Source organism: Podarcis tiliguerta (assembly GCF_965153285.1).
Source record: "Podarcis tiliguerta genome assembly, chromosome: 2".
NCBI classification, from domain to species: domain Eukaryota; kingdom Metazoa; phylum Chordata; class Lepidosauria; order Squamata; family Lacertidae; genus Podarcis; species Podarcis tiliguerta.
The window spans coordinates 51,512,699-51,528,582 of NC_139535.1; the positions used below are offsets into that span (position 1 = coordinate 51,512,699).

At 39.2% G+C, this 15,884-nt stretch overlaps 1 protein-coding gene across 13 annotated transcripts in view; it reads right to left on the reverse strand.

Annotated features, from left to right (window-relative positions):
• DOCK3 (dedicator of cytokinesis 3) overlaps window positions 1-15,884 on the reverse strand; it is a 137,028-nt gene that overhangs the window by 82,150 nt on the left and 38,994 nt on the right. For all 13 annotated transcript variants that reach the window (XM_083429275.1, XM_083429281.1, XM_083429280.1 and 10 more), the window contains exons 7-12: window positions 14,955-15,039; window positions 12,782-12,823; window positions 12,272-12,426; window positions 10,600-10,681; window positions 5,982-6,042; window positions 4,668-4,815 (exon numbers count right to left, since the gene is read on the reverse strand). In XM_083429275.1, coding sequence (XP_083285401.1) covers window positions 4,668-4,815; window positions 5,982-6,042; window positions 10,600-10,681; window positions 12,272-12,426; window positions 12,782-12,823; window positions 14,955-15,039 — 573 coding nt within the window. The remainder of the gene's footprint in view (window positions 1-4,667; window positions 4,816-5,981; window positions 6,043-10,599; window positions 10,682-12,271; window positions 12,427-12,781; window positions 12,824-14,954; window positions 15,040-15,884) is intronic.

Consider the following 15,884-nt stretch of genomic DNA (forward strand, 5'->3'; position numbering starts at 1 on the left):
AGCTACATCCATAAGCATCCACAAAAGGGATCCCTGTCCCCAGATTAACAATGTTCCCCAGATTCCCAGCTTTCCCTTTAAAAGATCTAGCCTTCAAGAATATGTGGAACACAATTTGTAATGCGCAGGAGCTATTCTCTTCACTTTTTTCTTTTTTGAGAAACTAGCCTGTACCCACATTTGAGTGTTTTTAGCCAACGAATGAGTTCACAACAATGACTAACATTTAGTAAAGCAGAACTAGCAAAGTAGATAAAAAGAGAAGGCTAAAGTGAAGCACCCATTGTCTAGATTCTTGGTATGTTTTTAAGCCTTTTTACACTGGTCTTCCATAATAAAGAACTGTTTGGTGCTTCTTAAAAAACAATCCATAATTTTAGTTTAGCTTGACTGGGAGTAATGTGTTGACTAAAAGGGGGGGGGAGGAAGGGGGGAAGTAGCAACCAAGTTAGGAGTTTGTGGTCTTTCTAACTCAGATCTTTATACATACAAAGAATGTCATCCCCCTGCCCCACCTGAGTTTGTAAATATTTAAAAAATTACCAGTGCCAATACAGATAAAAGTCCATCATTGTTATACCAGTATTGCAAGGACCAGGGCTAAGAGAGTGTGTGTTATGTTAGCCTTGCAAAGTAACCCAGTACGGTTATTTTGCTGGTGGAAGAGGGGTTCAAGTAGTGTATGACAACCCTGAAGTTTAGGCTGCTTGTGTTATCATGACAGGTTGGATATTTTTTGGGGGGGGGGTAAAATGTCATTTTTGTGTTAAGTTAATTGTAGAAGCAGCACAATTAATTATGGGCTGGAGGGTGTGAAGAAAGCTTGGGAAAGAACTGGGGATTTCAGCTGTGAGTGAAAAGACATTGTCTAGATGCTAGGTCCACCTGTATATAGACAACAAGTCTACTAATTAAGAAACAATGGAGGGGTAGACCTGGAATACAAGTTTCTCAGACTCCAGGGCTGCCCAGGCCTCACCACCATTCAGTCACCAGATCTATCAGAAATGGCGGACCTGTACTCTGATGTTAATTATCAGTATTTATTTATTTATTTATTTAGGCATATTCATTTTGCTCCCCCTGGAAAAAGGGGATGCCCATGGCCACATCAATTGTGAATCAATTCTTAACATGTGGTGGACATCCCATACTAGAAAATGGTGCTGTGTTGGTCCTCTTATCTGAGAACTTAAAGCAAAGACATTGAGTTTTTCATATTATTGTTGGTCTCCCATCAGCCTCAACAGGCATAACCAATGTTTAGGGATGATGAGAGTTAGTAACCCCAACAAAAATCTGGAGTAGCCCCAAAATCTGGAGGGCTGCAGGTTCCCCATAACTAACATAAAGGGTAATAAGCACCTTTTAGACTAATAGCTTAATTTTCTACATGCACTTTTGTAAGTAAAACCTACTTCGTCAGGTAGAGTAAGGAACAGAAGCAACGTTGGAAAGTCAGCTCATGGGACATAGGAAAATACAATTCCATTTTCATTTAAAGAAATATAATGATCTAACTCAGTATAAGGCAACAAAGAGATCTGCAAATATGGCCTGTATGTGTCTATCTCTCCTCCTCATTCCGGGGTAGAATGGTTTGTTTGGTTATTGGTTTGTTATTGGTTTTGTTTTATTATGTATTTTGTATTCTCATTTTGTTTTTTTCTGTTGTTAACAGCCCTGGGATCTTCCGATGAGGAGCAGTATACAAATTTTAATTTTATTATTATTTAGGGGGTTACGAGGGGGCTGCAGCGGGGAAGGACTTGCCAAAAATGGCCTCTCCTGTTGTTCCGCTGAGGGATTTCTTCCTTTGTTGATCAGACACCAGTAGATACCACAAGTATGTTTGGCAAACCCTCACCATGATCAGCTCACACCAAGTAACCTATGTACCCACTGTGGAAGGACGTGTGGATCCAGAATTGGCCTCCACAGTCATTTGTGGACTCACTGTTAAGACCGTGTTCATGGAAGACAATCTTACTCGGCTACGAGTGATCGCCAAAGAATAAGATATGCTTAAAATAAATAAAAAGAAGCTGGATAAATAAAAAGAAGCTGCATCCATTAAAATAAAGGAATTTTAAGATTTTAATGGTATTATACCACCAGAAGTATATCTAAACTTTTATCTTCATGAAATCCATGGTAATTTCTCAGGTCGCCTAGTTAACAATGTATTTCCCATAGCTATAGTTTGCCTACCTGATCATTAGGTAGTGAGAGAATTAACCAGTTGCCTTAGCTGTGTGCTGCTCCAAATAGAATTCTGGTACAATTTCTTAAGGCATCCAGAGTAGCCTATGAATAATGATAAGGGAGATGAACTGCTAGACCCTGAAACCCACTTGGTTGTCTAGCTAAGGTGGTGATTATAAAAAACAAAAAACTTTTTGTAATGCTACCTGAATTTTCAAAACAAAGTAACTGCTGAGTTGAAAAGGACTCTGGCAACTGTCCTCAGCATATTGAAAACAAGCGAGAATACAGAAAGAACTTCGATGTACTATGAAGGAGTTTTGAGATTTTTTTTTTAAAAAAAATACATCCAAGTGAAATGTAGACAGGACTTTAGTAAAGCGTTGTTGATACGGCTGCCAGGAATTTGAGTGAAATGATTTGAGTGTTACAAACCCTACATTTCATTGTGTTTTAATTAGTGGATTATTGGAGTTTTTTATCTGTAAGCCACTTTAAGCCACTCTGTGGAGGTCAAAAGTGAGGTGTATCGTTAATTAAGTAAAATAAACATATTCACCCCAGAATCTGCTATTTAAGAAATTCAGCAGCAGCACTAACATTTATTTCTTGTATGGCATTACTTCAGATTAGAAAATACAGAAAGACTAATATTAGAGATACACTGGAAGTTCCAGATGGACTCATATCTGCAATCAGATTCTGCATGCAAAAACATTTGCTAATAATATTTGCTAACAAAAAGTCAACGTTTGACCTTCTGAGTCACCAAACCATAAACAGATGCCACCATATTTTTTAAAAAAATATTGATGTGAAATAGAAAAAAGGAACTTAATATTGTCATAACCACGTCTGGTTCAAACCACAATCACATACACAATTACTTCATTTTAGAATATACGTAGAGCAAGGTCAATCATCTATAGCAGGGGTGGGGAACCTTCAACCCATCAGACCAATCTTTGCTACCCAGGGGTTCCAAATTGGCTCACCAAGCCATTTCATCTAAAGCACACCTGCTGACCAACTGAAATCATTGGTGACATCAGCTGATGGGTGGGATTACTGGGTTCAATCTTGCATTGACTGCGCAATCCTGTTCCCTACATAGAGTGAGAGGCATTCATTCCCAACTGTTTCAAGAAAACCACAGGCGAAGAACCCAAGACAGGCAAATTTTGGTTTTTTTTTATTTTTACAAATCGAAAATACGGTTTCTGGTCAAAATTTAAAACTGGCATTAAATTATATTAACATGTTAAAAGTCTCACCACACAAAAGCCCATGCATAAAAAATATTGTGATACTGACAAACAATATGCCTGTTTCTTTGCTTTACTTTCTCCCAATACGTGATTATAATTTCTGGTTCAAAATTCCAGATTTTGTTCTCAGGGCCAAGCTTGACAAAACTCCAACTCATGGTGTTAATGGCTTTTTAAAAGTAAAAAGCAGATATGCCCCTCCCAATCCACATCACCTCCACCCCTATAATCTGCTATCTGCCACTTCTAATCTGTGCCAATCAAAGCTAATTTGTGAGACTGGCACCTCATTTTATTTGCCTTCAGTAATCTGTAATCAATATACTACTACTTTGGGGCTTGTCAATTCATGGCTTATTCCTATGAGATGGGCAAATCTCAGACTAAGAAGACACCTTCAAACTCCCATGCAGAACCACCCTCCTATGACTAAACACAACAGTATAGCCACAGGAGCATAGAGGAAGGTGGTTTTTCCTCACAAGTTATTTCAGTCACCACCACAGAATTGTGCTGGAGGTAGGATAAGGGGTCACTCCGCTTTCTCTATGCTGATTTCTGCTTTTCTTGCCATCTATTACTGCATTTGCTATCAGGGAACCCGCTCTACATTGAGGAACAGTATTTTATTCAGATTCTAAACGCCAAGCTTGGCAGCCACTGACAACACCATCAGTAACAAAAAGGAAACATACAAATCCTAATCAGAGTTGACTTTCAATGAGTAAGCTTAAAAATAGCTTGGCTCACATACAGTCAGCAGGAAAACACAGCACTGAAACCGATTGCAAAAAAAGGCTCTGCAGGGAAGGGGGGGGGGGACATCAGACAGCAGTTTTTTTTCTTTCTATCTTGCACTTTGCTTACCTATGGGGAAAGTGTCAAGTCACGTTGGTTATTTAAAGAATTGTGCATTAGTATCACCTAGCCAAAGCCAACAAATTAGAAGGTAGGAGAGTTAGTACAATGAATGCATTAACACTCCTATAGGATACTGATCTACTTACTTGGATATAAAATCAGTTGGTATAACCTGTTAGAGATAGGAAGACACTTTAACTATTTGAATTACTTTTATAAAGTCCTCATCCTAGGTTAAGGCCATGGCACTCATGTTTTATAAACCAGCAAAGTATCTGACATAACACAAACAACACATATATTTTTCTCTTATTCCTGCACTAAATAACTTACGTGTAAACTTTAAGAACAAAATCCTTTTCTTCTTTTAATTCAGAAATTGAGGGAATCACATCCATGATACTTAATACAGCACAACCATATGGACGTCGGTAATGAAGATGAGAAGGGCCCTTTCTTGAATCATTTAGCAACATGCGCCCTAAAAACAAAGAGTTGTTGGCATTATATTCAACTTCAGTTCTCAAACACCTAAATGTAACTCTATAAATAAAGATAATGTTACTTTAAAAAAAACCCAGATTAAACAGTAAAACAAGCATCTTGCTGAGGAAAAAGTGAATAGTTTCCTGTGGCAACTATGTAGAAATTATACTTTCATTCCTCTAAGATCTACCTTATTTATTAAAAAACTAATCAGAAATCCTACATCCTGCCAATATATAACCACCTCAGCAGCTGGGCCTGGGAGTGCCCATGCCCTTCTATCCCTATCAAAATGTTGTCAGGGAAGGCACATATAAGATAAAGGTGTCTAGTACCATTTACTCTTACTGGGAACATTCCTCTGATGCCTCCACCAGAGACCTTTCCTGCTACCTCAGATATTTTAACTAGGAAACCTAGGGATTGAACCAGAAACCTTAAACATGTAAGCATGTGCTGTAGTGCTGAACTATGACTCCACCCCCATACTATTATGCCTCTTGGGCAACAACCTTTTGTTTCTTGATGACAGGAGCACTTGCTTAACTGAAAGCAGCATAAAACTCTTTTGCATGCAGGCACTCATCCAAATAAATGAGAGCAACTACTGCCAGGCAATCGTCCAAGAGGCACAGTTTGTTGTGCTCCCAATTGGTAAAAGCAGGATGGGGGAACCTATGGTCCTCCAGAAGTTGTTGGGAGTACAATTCCTATGGCTATGCTGGCTGAGGCTGATTGGAATATCTGGTTCCTAACCCCTGGTGGGGAAGGTAGGCCTGTGACTCATGGACTGCTAGGTGGCCATCCCTGTCCTACAGATTTTATATACAGCAAGTTATGAATTAAAACCTGACCTGCTGGACTGGTCAAACCTGCTGCAATAGCTATGTCTTACTCCACACAAAAAGTACTGTTATCTGCACTTCTGCCGAAATGACGGTTTAGCAATTACAATTTGTTATGAAGCAGTGCAACACCTGGGTCTTTGAAGCTGCACTTCCTATGGAAATGCACACTCACACATAATCACTGTACTCAACAACATTACATTGATTGATTTGCCTGGTTTAGCTTATTTATATATATAATGCATTTCCACAATGAGCTATGACCAAAGATTGTGCATAAAAATCTAAAATAAATTCAATAAGTGTACTGTACCTATCCGAATTACATGGGCAACTATGTACAAGTCTTTCTTCATATCCTTGCTGCTGAGATCCTAACAGAATTGGGGGAGAAAGTAAAAATCATTGTCAAAAACATTTATATGACAAGTATATTCTATTTTCAAACAGAAAACTACCTCTACACATTTCTATCTTTGTCATAGAGAAGTGAAGGCTTGGAGCAGAAAAAATCCACCTCTTGAAGGAGGATTTCTACCCTATTTTTCCAGGGGAAGTCTGCAGAAAATTGCAGGGGTGGGGATCTCATGTGCTATTTACTTTTTCAGAAAGGTGAGTGAAAATACTGTATACTCATTGCTTGAATAACATTAACACATGCATTTACATTTCATAAATATGACCAACAATGAAATTCTCATTGCAAGTTATTCACTGCTCAGGTTGGCTGTGGCTGAATATCAAGCCCTGCAAGTTATCTGAGTTAAAGTGCTTGTAAGCTTATAGCTGCTAGCAAAAGAAAAAGGCCAAATCTGGAAGTTGCAAGATGCTGAATGGATAAATTGGCTTAGCTAAATTAGAAGAGTAAGGAAAGGAGAAAGGGGAAGTGATATCAGATGCCCCAGGAATAAAGGTGAAAAAGCAAAGGTCTTGTCCATTGAAATCTACTATCACCATCATCATCTTTATTACAGTCATAGACCAGCATAAGTTAAAATAGAAACATGCAGGAATTTAGGAAATAAAACAGATAAAACGGGTAAAAGGAGGGACTCAAAAAAGGGGAGTTGTGTGAGCGAGACTTAAAATCAGCTAGAGAGTTAAGAGCAAGCAGTTGCAAAAGTAACTATAGAAGGGAGGGTGCAAGAGAGGGCTCAGGTCTTGGGTATGAGCCTTCAGTTTAGGTCTGGTGCATGGACCGAACCATTCTTCAGTGAATTCCCATGATAGCAGTGCAAAATTTGGCTGCTGAGTATGTTACATCTGGATTTGCATCTTGAAGTAGCAAAGAGGTATAGAGTTGCTCTGTCCGTCCTGGGAATTTGTGTAGTATTGGCAGGATGAACCTGACTCATATGTCTGTATAATATTGGGAGTGGAAGAAAACATGTTCAGTAGTTTCTAGATGCCCTGAGCCACAGGGGCATTTCCTCTCTTCATACGGTACCTTCCTAAAACGGCCTTCCTGGATAGCTAAGGAGAGTGCCTGGCATCGGGCCAAAGTGAAGGCCCTTCACTGTTTTGGTACTTCTAGGTTGGTCATATATGGCATTTGGGAATTGAGGTAACTTTTTGTTTCACTGATGAAACAATTTGGGGATCTGGCTAGATCTGATTGGCGTTATATGTCTTCCATATGCTGTCCGATGGGTTTATTTTTGGCTTTTTCATATCCCATGTCAAGTAAAAGTTACAGGGTAAAACCTAGGGTTGTTATTTTGTTTAGCACTGCTCATTTCCAAGTCATTTGGAAGTCATCCTTTATAGTTAGGAGAGCAAGGCCACACAGGAAGGAGGATAGTCTCAGCCAGTAATTAAGTGTGGCAAGCCACACTCTAGCCTCAATTCTTACCAGTCCAGTTTCTAGGTGCAGCGTGGCATTGGAAACATTTTGGGGCACTTGTAGGACTGATCTTAGAAATTTAGATTGTATCAGTTCCAGTGTTGCACAGGGGGTGGTGGTGTAGTTTTCGGAAGTGTGTCTCCTAGGTCTTTGCGGAGATGTGATAGTCTCTCATTGGTGGACTACTAGTATGGGTGAGTGCTATGGTCTTCCAGAAAAGGGCAAGGTTGTTGGATTTGGCTGCTTGAATAATCTGTGTCCAGTTCTTTTTTGTTGCTTCCTTTTTCTTCCAGGTCAACCTTTTGTGATATATAGGAGATCCATTGCACCAGCTGGGGTTGTATTTTAATGGTGTTTTTGGTATCTCCTGTTAGTTCTGTGAGGCTAATGTAGTTCTTGGGATGGGTCCTTGTAGGCCATCAGGAGGGCCTCAGAGGATTGAGCTGTTATCAGGGTGGTTTGGATTGACCGCAGGCTTACTGAGTCCAACCATTTTGATACTTTTTTATTTAGTTGAGAGGTCCATTTGGCTCAGCGGTGGGTTCCTTCCACTGGCATTACAATAGTCTGACAGTTGGTTACAGCGGGGACCTTCTGAATTAGCTCCTCTACTTGGAGTGAGCCCAAGGAAATGATCACTCTCAAATCTTGGTTTGACCTCTAGGTTCTTTGCATGTGGGAGAAGGTTCTCAGAGGCAATTATATAGTTGATGACGCTCATCCTAATTCAAGACAGGTAGGTGAACTTAGATGGGTGGTCCTTTCCTAAGGCACCATTTAGAATGTAAAGATTCAGTTTGAAGGTCATTTGTGATAGGTAGAGACTGTTTGATCTTTTGAGGCTCGCATTGTGAGAGGGCCTTGGTGTGTGTAGCTGAACCATGTATATAGGGTCTGGTTGCTCGGGCCTAGTCTGGCATTTAGGTCCCCTCCCAGAACCACCATTGTGCTTGGATTTTGCAATATAAGGTCTACAACGTACCCTTCCAATTCGCCCCATCTGGCTCTTATCTCAGATTTCTGGGTCTACTATTTTGATAACAAACACTATCTTAAAGAGCTGCCATTTATAGCATAGAATTATTTTAAGTTATTAATTTTTGGCTGAGTGAGGTAATCACAGACGCAAAGGTAAAAGAAGAGACTGCTGAGTAGTGAAACTGTCAAGACCGACAGAAAAACTATGTACATTTACAGACATGATCTCAAATTGTGGTTTTGCAGAAGATGTGGCCGAAGGGCTATGTTTCCTTTCTGGGCAACCTTCCAACAGCCACGAGGATAGGGAATGATGCAAAGGTGGGTGGATTAATGAATATTTAATATTTAAACAGTAGGCTATTTTCTACACACACACCTCTCTATCCTCCATCCAGACAAGAGAGACATTATTAAATTTCAAAAACACAATCAATCCTGGTGAAAACACTGGAGGTGTAAAGCAGGGCCATTGAGAGATGTGACATTGGGAGAGGTTTGTGTGGCCTGTGGAGAATTCCAAGGGCCAAACAGAGTGGGCTGAAGAACTGTATTTGGTGGCCAGGCCTGAGCTTCCCTACCTCAGAAGTCCAATAGCAATAACATCCTTACAGAGAAAGAAGAAAGGAATATCAGAGAAACAAAGCTTCATAAAAACATCTAAAACACAACCCTGCTCCATTTGTTGGAGGCTGAAATCAAAACACATTTATGAAACCGCTCTCAGTACTGGCTGCAGTAAATATAGTCTAAGTAATTACTCCCTTCACCATAGTGATATTTTCAAAGGGTGTTTGTCTACAAACACATGAAGGAAACGAAAAGACCATTCTCATTTCATGCTTCATTAGAAATCAACAGGCAAAACAAAAGACAAACGAAAGACAAATGCAGCAGGAAAACGAGTGTTTCCACATCCACTTTTGAAGTTAATTTTAATTTACTAATGCTCATTTATCACAGTACAAGTAATTTTTAAAAAAATGTTCATGCTAGCCTTTCACTTCAAATTCAGCATAAGAACATAAGAAGAGCCTGTTGGACCAGGTCTATAGTCCCATCTATTACAACATCCTGTTTTCACATTGGTCAGCCAGATGCCTGTGGCCTGTGGCTGAAGCACAAGAGCACTCCAACTCTGGAGTCAGAGCATAGCCATCATGGCTAATAGCCAATGATAGCCTTATCCTCAATGGATTTGTCCAGTCCTCTTTTAAAGCCACTCAAGTTGATGGTCATCACTGCCTCCTGTGGGAACAAGTGCCATGGTATAACTATGCGCAGTTTGAAGAAGCATTTATTTTATCTGCCTGTATATTCAGCTTCATTGGATGTCCACGTTGGGTGTCATGAGAGGAGATGAACATTTCCACGTCAAGCAAAATTTTATAAAATTCTATCATGTCATGTCTTACTCACCTTTGCTCTGAACCAAAAGGTCTCAAACACTGCAACCTTTCCTGATAGAGGAGTTACTTCATGAGTATATAATTATGATTCTCACTATAAAGCATAATTTTGGGGAGGGATTCAGCTAAATTGTTGTGTGCATAGAATGAGGTCTGCTTGCACGGCAAAGTTTCTCTTACTTCCTCTTGTGCACCCCATGCCCCCTAAATTTGCTCTGCAGAGTTGAGGGAACCCCAGAACAGGTTTAGGGGGTGTTGGGGGCAGGAGGGAAGATGTCTTATTGTATGAGAAGACCTTGTTCCATGCGAGCATAGCTTACATCCTTTATCTGACAATCAGGCTGGATTTAGATGTGACATGCAACTATGGTTTAATAGCTAAACCATGGTTTTCTGAACCCACATCTGCCTGCAGTATGCTTTATTTGGAGTAAAATCAGGATCTGAAATAAAAAACCATGGTTAGGGTCATTACTCTGTCTCATGAGACTGCTATACCATAGAAATGGGAATATACTTATGAAACTGAGTCATGCACATATGTAAAACAGAAGTATACAAACAGCTCAAAAATATATTTGCCTTTGGGACATCTGGATCCTCAAACTATGGTGTGATTAGAACAAAATATATGCTACACTGCAATCCAGTCTGCAAAACATTTTCACTGAATGGTAAAGAAAATGAAAAGTGTTTCATACTGTGAAAAGTGCACACATTCGGTCAATCTTCTCTGGATTCTTGGGGCCCCCATTCTTGTTTAAGCGTACCAGAAACCTTTCACTGAAATACAAAAGATAAGAAAACACTGAATTACCAATAGTACATACTATCTATACTGCATTCTGGTCAGAACTTCTAAACATTTATGGAACTTTATTCAGAGATCCAGATTCATTGACCACCAAACTGTATAGCTACATTGAAAATACAATGGTTCTTTTGACAATACTTCCAGGTACTTTCTCACTAATCATGGTGGGAATGAATTAATATCTTCTTACATTTGATGAAATATAGGAGTAGCATTAGGCAAATAAGAATTTAACATCCCTACACTCAATCTTAGACATAAAAATAATTTTGTTAATTGTTTTATGCAAAATAGTATAAATTATTCACTGGAAAGTGAATAATAACTGGAAAGTTAAAGAGATAACTGGGAAGTTAAAAAGATGCAGCACTCTGCCACTAAATTACAATAATGTAATAATGTAAATAATTGATTACAAAATAATAGAGAAAGACAGGAATTCATAAGTTCTCTAACCCCATACTCTGCACTGAGTCGGGATTCAGTATGCTCTGTTAACTGTTTATATATATTTATCTAACTTTTCAAAATCTAGAAAATCTGTCTATATTCCTAGGCAGCATATTCCATAGGTCAATTGTTTTACTGACCATAAGCAACTGTAACAAAAAGGAACTGTTGAAGTAATATACTGTACAGCTGCTTTATTCTATTCAATTTATAATTCTCTGAACTAAACAAATACACCCTGTCAAATGTTCACTCCCTCCATATAAAAAAAAATTCCAGTTGGACTCATATCAGTTTTGGTTCTTCTTATCAAATGAATCAAAAGAGTTTCCTTTTTGCACTGTTATACTTTCCTGAAGCCAGAAGGAAACAAATTCTGGAGATCGGGATGAACTGCTCAAAAATATTTACTGAAGCAACGTCCTGTCTACAATGCAGAACCTAAAATGGGGTCTTACCAATACTATTACCTATTAGTTGACGTTTTCCACAAATTTGAGGAAAACTAGTTGGCCATAGTAAAAGTAAGAATTATGTTAGGGAACCCCTTGTGAATATGGATTAACTGCCCTTACAGGCTGGTGCTGGACCCCTGGCAATCCTTTTAGAGATACTCTTGTCATAAGGGTAAAGTTTCTCTCTGCTAACAGAGTTGCAAAGGCAGAGCATCAATTTAAAGTGAGAAAAAGCAGAGCTCTCCAAGGTGCTGGAATTGTGGTGTAAGTCAGACTTTGAAAAATGGTTCTCAAACAATATTGAGTAACTACTACAGCGTGTTCTATTACAATAGTTATAGTGACTTAGCTATAATTAAAATGTTGTGTTTTTCTTTTATAGACAGAAGTTTAGATCCTTAAAAATGGGTTAAGTAAGGTCATTACCTCGTAGTGCTTCTACAACTCTTTAATAAAGTAGAGTAGTTCGCTTCTCCTTTCATACCCAGAATTCAGAGGCAGGCCTATGAAATCTAGTTCCATGACCTCATAAGAACTCTAGTTCCACAAAAAGAGTTAACAATATTACAGATGTAAAAACAGATTTCTGACCAAAGGACCAGCAATCTTTTACATGCTCAGAAAAAGCAAGCAAGGGGTCTGATTCTGACTTACCTGATCTGTTTGCCTTCCCGGACATCATACAAAAAGAAGAATACATCTGCATCCTCTCCAATTGTATTGTAAGTGAAACTTTTTAGACTGAGAAAAAAGTGGTGAGGTACTGGCAGACGACATGCTTCTCCATGACGTGGGCGTATTGTATCTACCTAATTTGGAGAAAGAAATTAAAGGGATTTCATTTTCTAGACATATATGTAATAGTTTTATACTCACTGATACCATTTAAAATGAAAGTTGCTTGGTAGGATATATACACAGCTCCTAATCATTTTATCTGCACAGATCTATGTGTAGTGCCTAGATCCCTCACCAAAATACTGTCAGAATAAAGCAAATTGTATATGAGTCAGCACCCTTGATTAAAGTTGCTGCAAAAAATAATAAAATAAACTCAATATACTGGTAGTCCTGAACAGTTGTAAATACCAATAAAAACCAGTATTTTTATTAATTATTTCATGGTGAAGAAGAGATATGGCTTCCTTCTGCAGTTTATCTTACCTGTGATGTGCTCTGTTGTACACTATGTCTACTAGATAAATGCTGTAAAAGAAAAAGAAAAAAGACACGCTGCATTACTTCTGTTCAAGGATGCTGACACTTCTTCCACACATGGCTAAACAGTTTCCCCTCATTGTTTTCAGATCTGTTTTAAAAAGATGCAGTAGTATACTAAAGACCGGCTCCTATCAGCTGACACAGAAGCATTCATGATTTAGCGCTGTCCAGGTACCAAATCAAAGTGCAGCATCATTCAATTGTACTAACTAGGACCAGGCTTCCTCAACCTTGGCCCTCCAGATGTTTTGAGACTACGATTCCCATCATCCCTGACCACTGGTCCTGCTAGCTAGGGATCATGGGAGTTGTGGGCCAAAAACATCTGGAGGGCCAAGGCTGAGGAAGCCTGAACTAGACCAACATAGGATTTCATGGTGGTGCAACTGGTTGGGAAAACAGAGAGCTCTCCTGCACAAGCAACTGCTATCCCAGTTCTATGCAATGTAGCAGCATTACACGCAAAGCACAGAACTGATCCGAGAATAAACATTACAGCTGACTACTCATCCAAACAACACCCTGAAAGCCTTTTAGCCATGAGATGATATACAAACAAACAAACAAACAAATTATTGCTGCTCCCATATTGTTGAAGATGTGAAATAATGTTTCAATCTGCTTATTTCTGCAAGGTTGATACTTTGCAACATGCTTTGTGCACTCTTGTGCATTTTTTTGTACTGATTTATTGGGTTGATTTTCTGCAGATGATCCCTGGCTAATTTATTCATAGTGTTGTAGTTACACGAATTTTGTGTAGTTTCATCTCCCTGTTAAAATTTAATTTTTTTAAAACATGCTAACACAGGACCTGTGAAAATAGGTATACCGGTATATTTATTGCAAGTAGCTACTTCACAAGCATCCTTCTCCCCAATCTAATTTATATGCACCCTCCCCTTCAGCATCCCCCTGCAGTAGAAAGTATGTTATGACAAAGTACAGGAGCTACTTACCATAGCTCTATCTACATTTGATTTACCAAAAAACCATTCCTTGTTATACGCAGAACATGGCCTCTCAAATGAAAAGTGTAGTGACTGAGTGAACACAACATAAAATGTTTGTGTTAAAAAGGAGCAGCAGCCCCAATTCTCTAACAGAGGTTGATCCTGTTTTTAAAGCCTCTCATGCTGAAGGCTAACATTAACAATCAGAAAATTGACAGTAAGTCTCCTACTGTTCCTGTTTAATCTCCAGAGGTAAGATTTAAAAAGTAATCCAAATTGAAACGGTTTCAAATGTGTTTTTTAATCATATTTTGTTTTATTCTTATCTATTCTACAATTTTTAGATATTTGTAATGTGGGATATCATTGATATTATTTTTTTATTAGGTTTCAGAAGCTAAAACTTGGAGAGACCCAAATAATCCTCCATCTCTCAAACCTAGGAATATAAAAAAATATTTCCATAGCACATTATCAAAGCCACACAGAATTCAAACATAGGAGCAGCCCTCCTTGGCCAAACCATGATGCATCTAGTAAAGAATTATCATTCCAACAGCTGCCAGCCATATGCCCCTGGATGCTCACAAGCAAGTTATGAAGGTGATAAGCACTCCATGTTTGTTGATTTATTACTTCTAAACATTGATATTCCATCTAGCTATCAGGATTATTAGCCACTGACCAATCTGTCCATCCTTTCCAAAAGTGGAGAGAATAACCAAGGCATTGTATCCTCATTTCCAGACTGCAGAAAAGCTCAATTAGTGCACCATCCCTCATCCCTTGCAACAAACACTAAGGCATTCTTCTGAAACCCAGCAACATAGAACAATTGCTGCAATCCTATGGGAACTTACCTAGGAACATGCGACACAATTCTCAACTTAATCCAACACAACATTAATACACGGATGTGTAGGAGAAGCCAAGTCCCTTTCAAATCCATAGGACATGCCCAGCTATGTGCAAAAATAAATGATGGCAGGCTCCCACAATATAAGCTCAATCAGTGGTGCCTCTTAATCTCAGAGATGTGGGTTCAAGCTCCATGTTGGGCAAAAAGAATTCAGCACTGCAGGGAACTGGAAAAAGGGCCTGCTCTTGTGCTGCTACCTTCTAGACCTCTCATCCTCATCCTATCAAAGAATAAGGCATCTTACCATCTTGTACAGATCAGATACACTTATCTGATCTGAATCCACCACCTCAAAGTCCTTTCGTGGGACAAGATCCAAGCCCAAATGCCTGTGAAGGGGGGAAAAATGTGATAATCATCAATAAAATGTATTCTATTTATGTAGTATATGTAACTACTTGGGAACTGAAAATAAGACACATGCTTAAAACTACGCAAACCTTAACGCCCCCGATACAATTACAGTGGTACCTCGAGTTACAAACACCTCTGGTTACAAATGCTAACCTGGAACAGTTACCTCGAGTTGAAAACTTTGCCCCTGGATGAGAACGGAAATCGTGTGCTGGCGGCACAGCGGCAGCAAGAGGCCACATTAGCGAAAGCACGCCTCTAGCTAAGAACAGTTTCAGGTTAAGAACGGACCTCCGGAACAAATTAAGTTTTCGTAGCTAGAGGTACCACAGTATTACAGATATAACTTTCATAACATTCATAATATAGCATCAGCATTATGGGGCTTGTTGCAGCTAATGGCTAGTCAGACAGAGTGGATATTCTAAAACTTTGGCCTCACACAGATGATTTGGCTTGACTCCCATATATCTGGCTGCAGAGAGGCGACATTTCATAGCATCAAAAGCACCAAAGGAAAGTTTGTACTGGACGCACTTGGTTCAAGAACTCGATCAGAGAAGCAAAGCGTAGGATGGAGAAAACCCCTGTTGTGATGTAGTTGTAGGCAATGATTTCTGTATCAGTAAAAATAAGTGGCATTTCTAAGGCAGGCCTAGGCTGGACAAGGGAACAATGCTTGTCTAATATGGACTAGGGTGGTGAAAGTCTGAGATAACATTGGTATGTTAGCAGCCTGTACCACTTTCGTAGTAGTCTCACCTGGCAGGGTCTAGAGCTGTGAGTCTGGAGTCAGAACATCTGAAGTGTAAGGTGATCT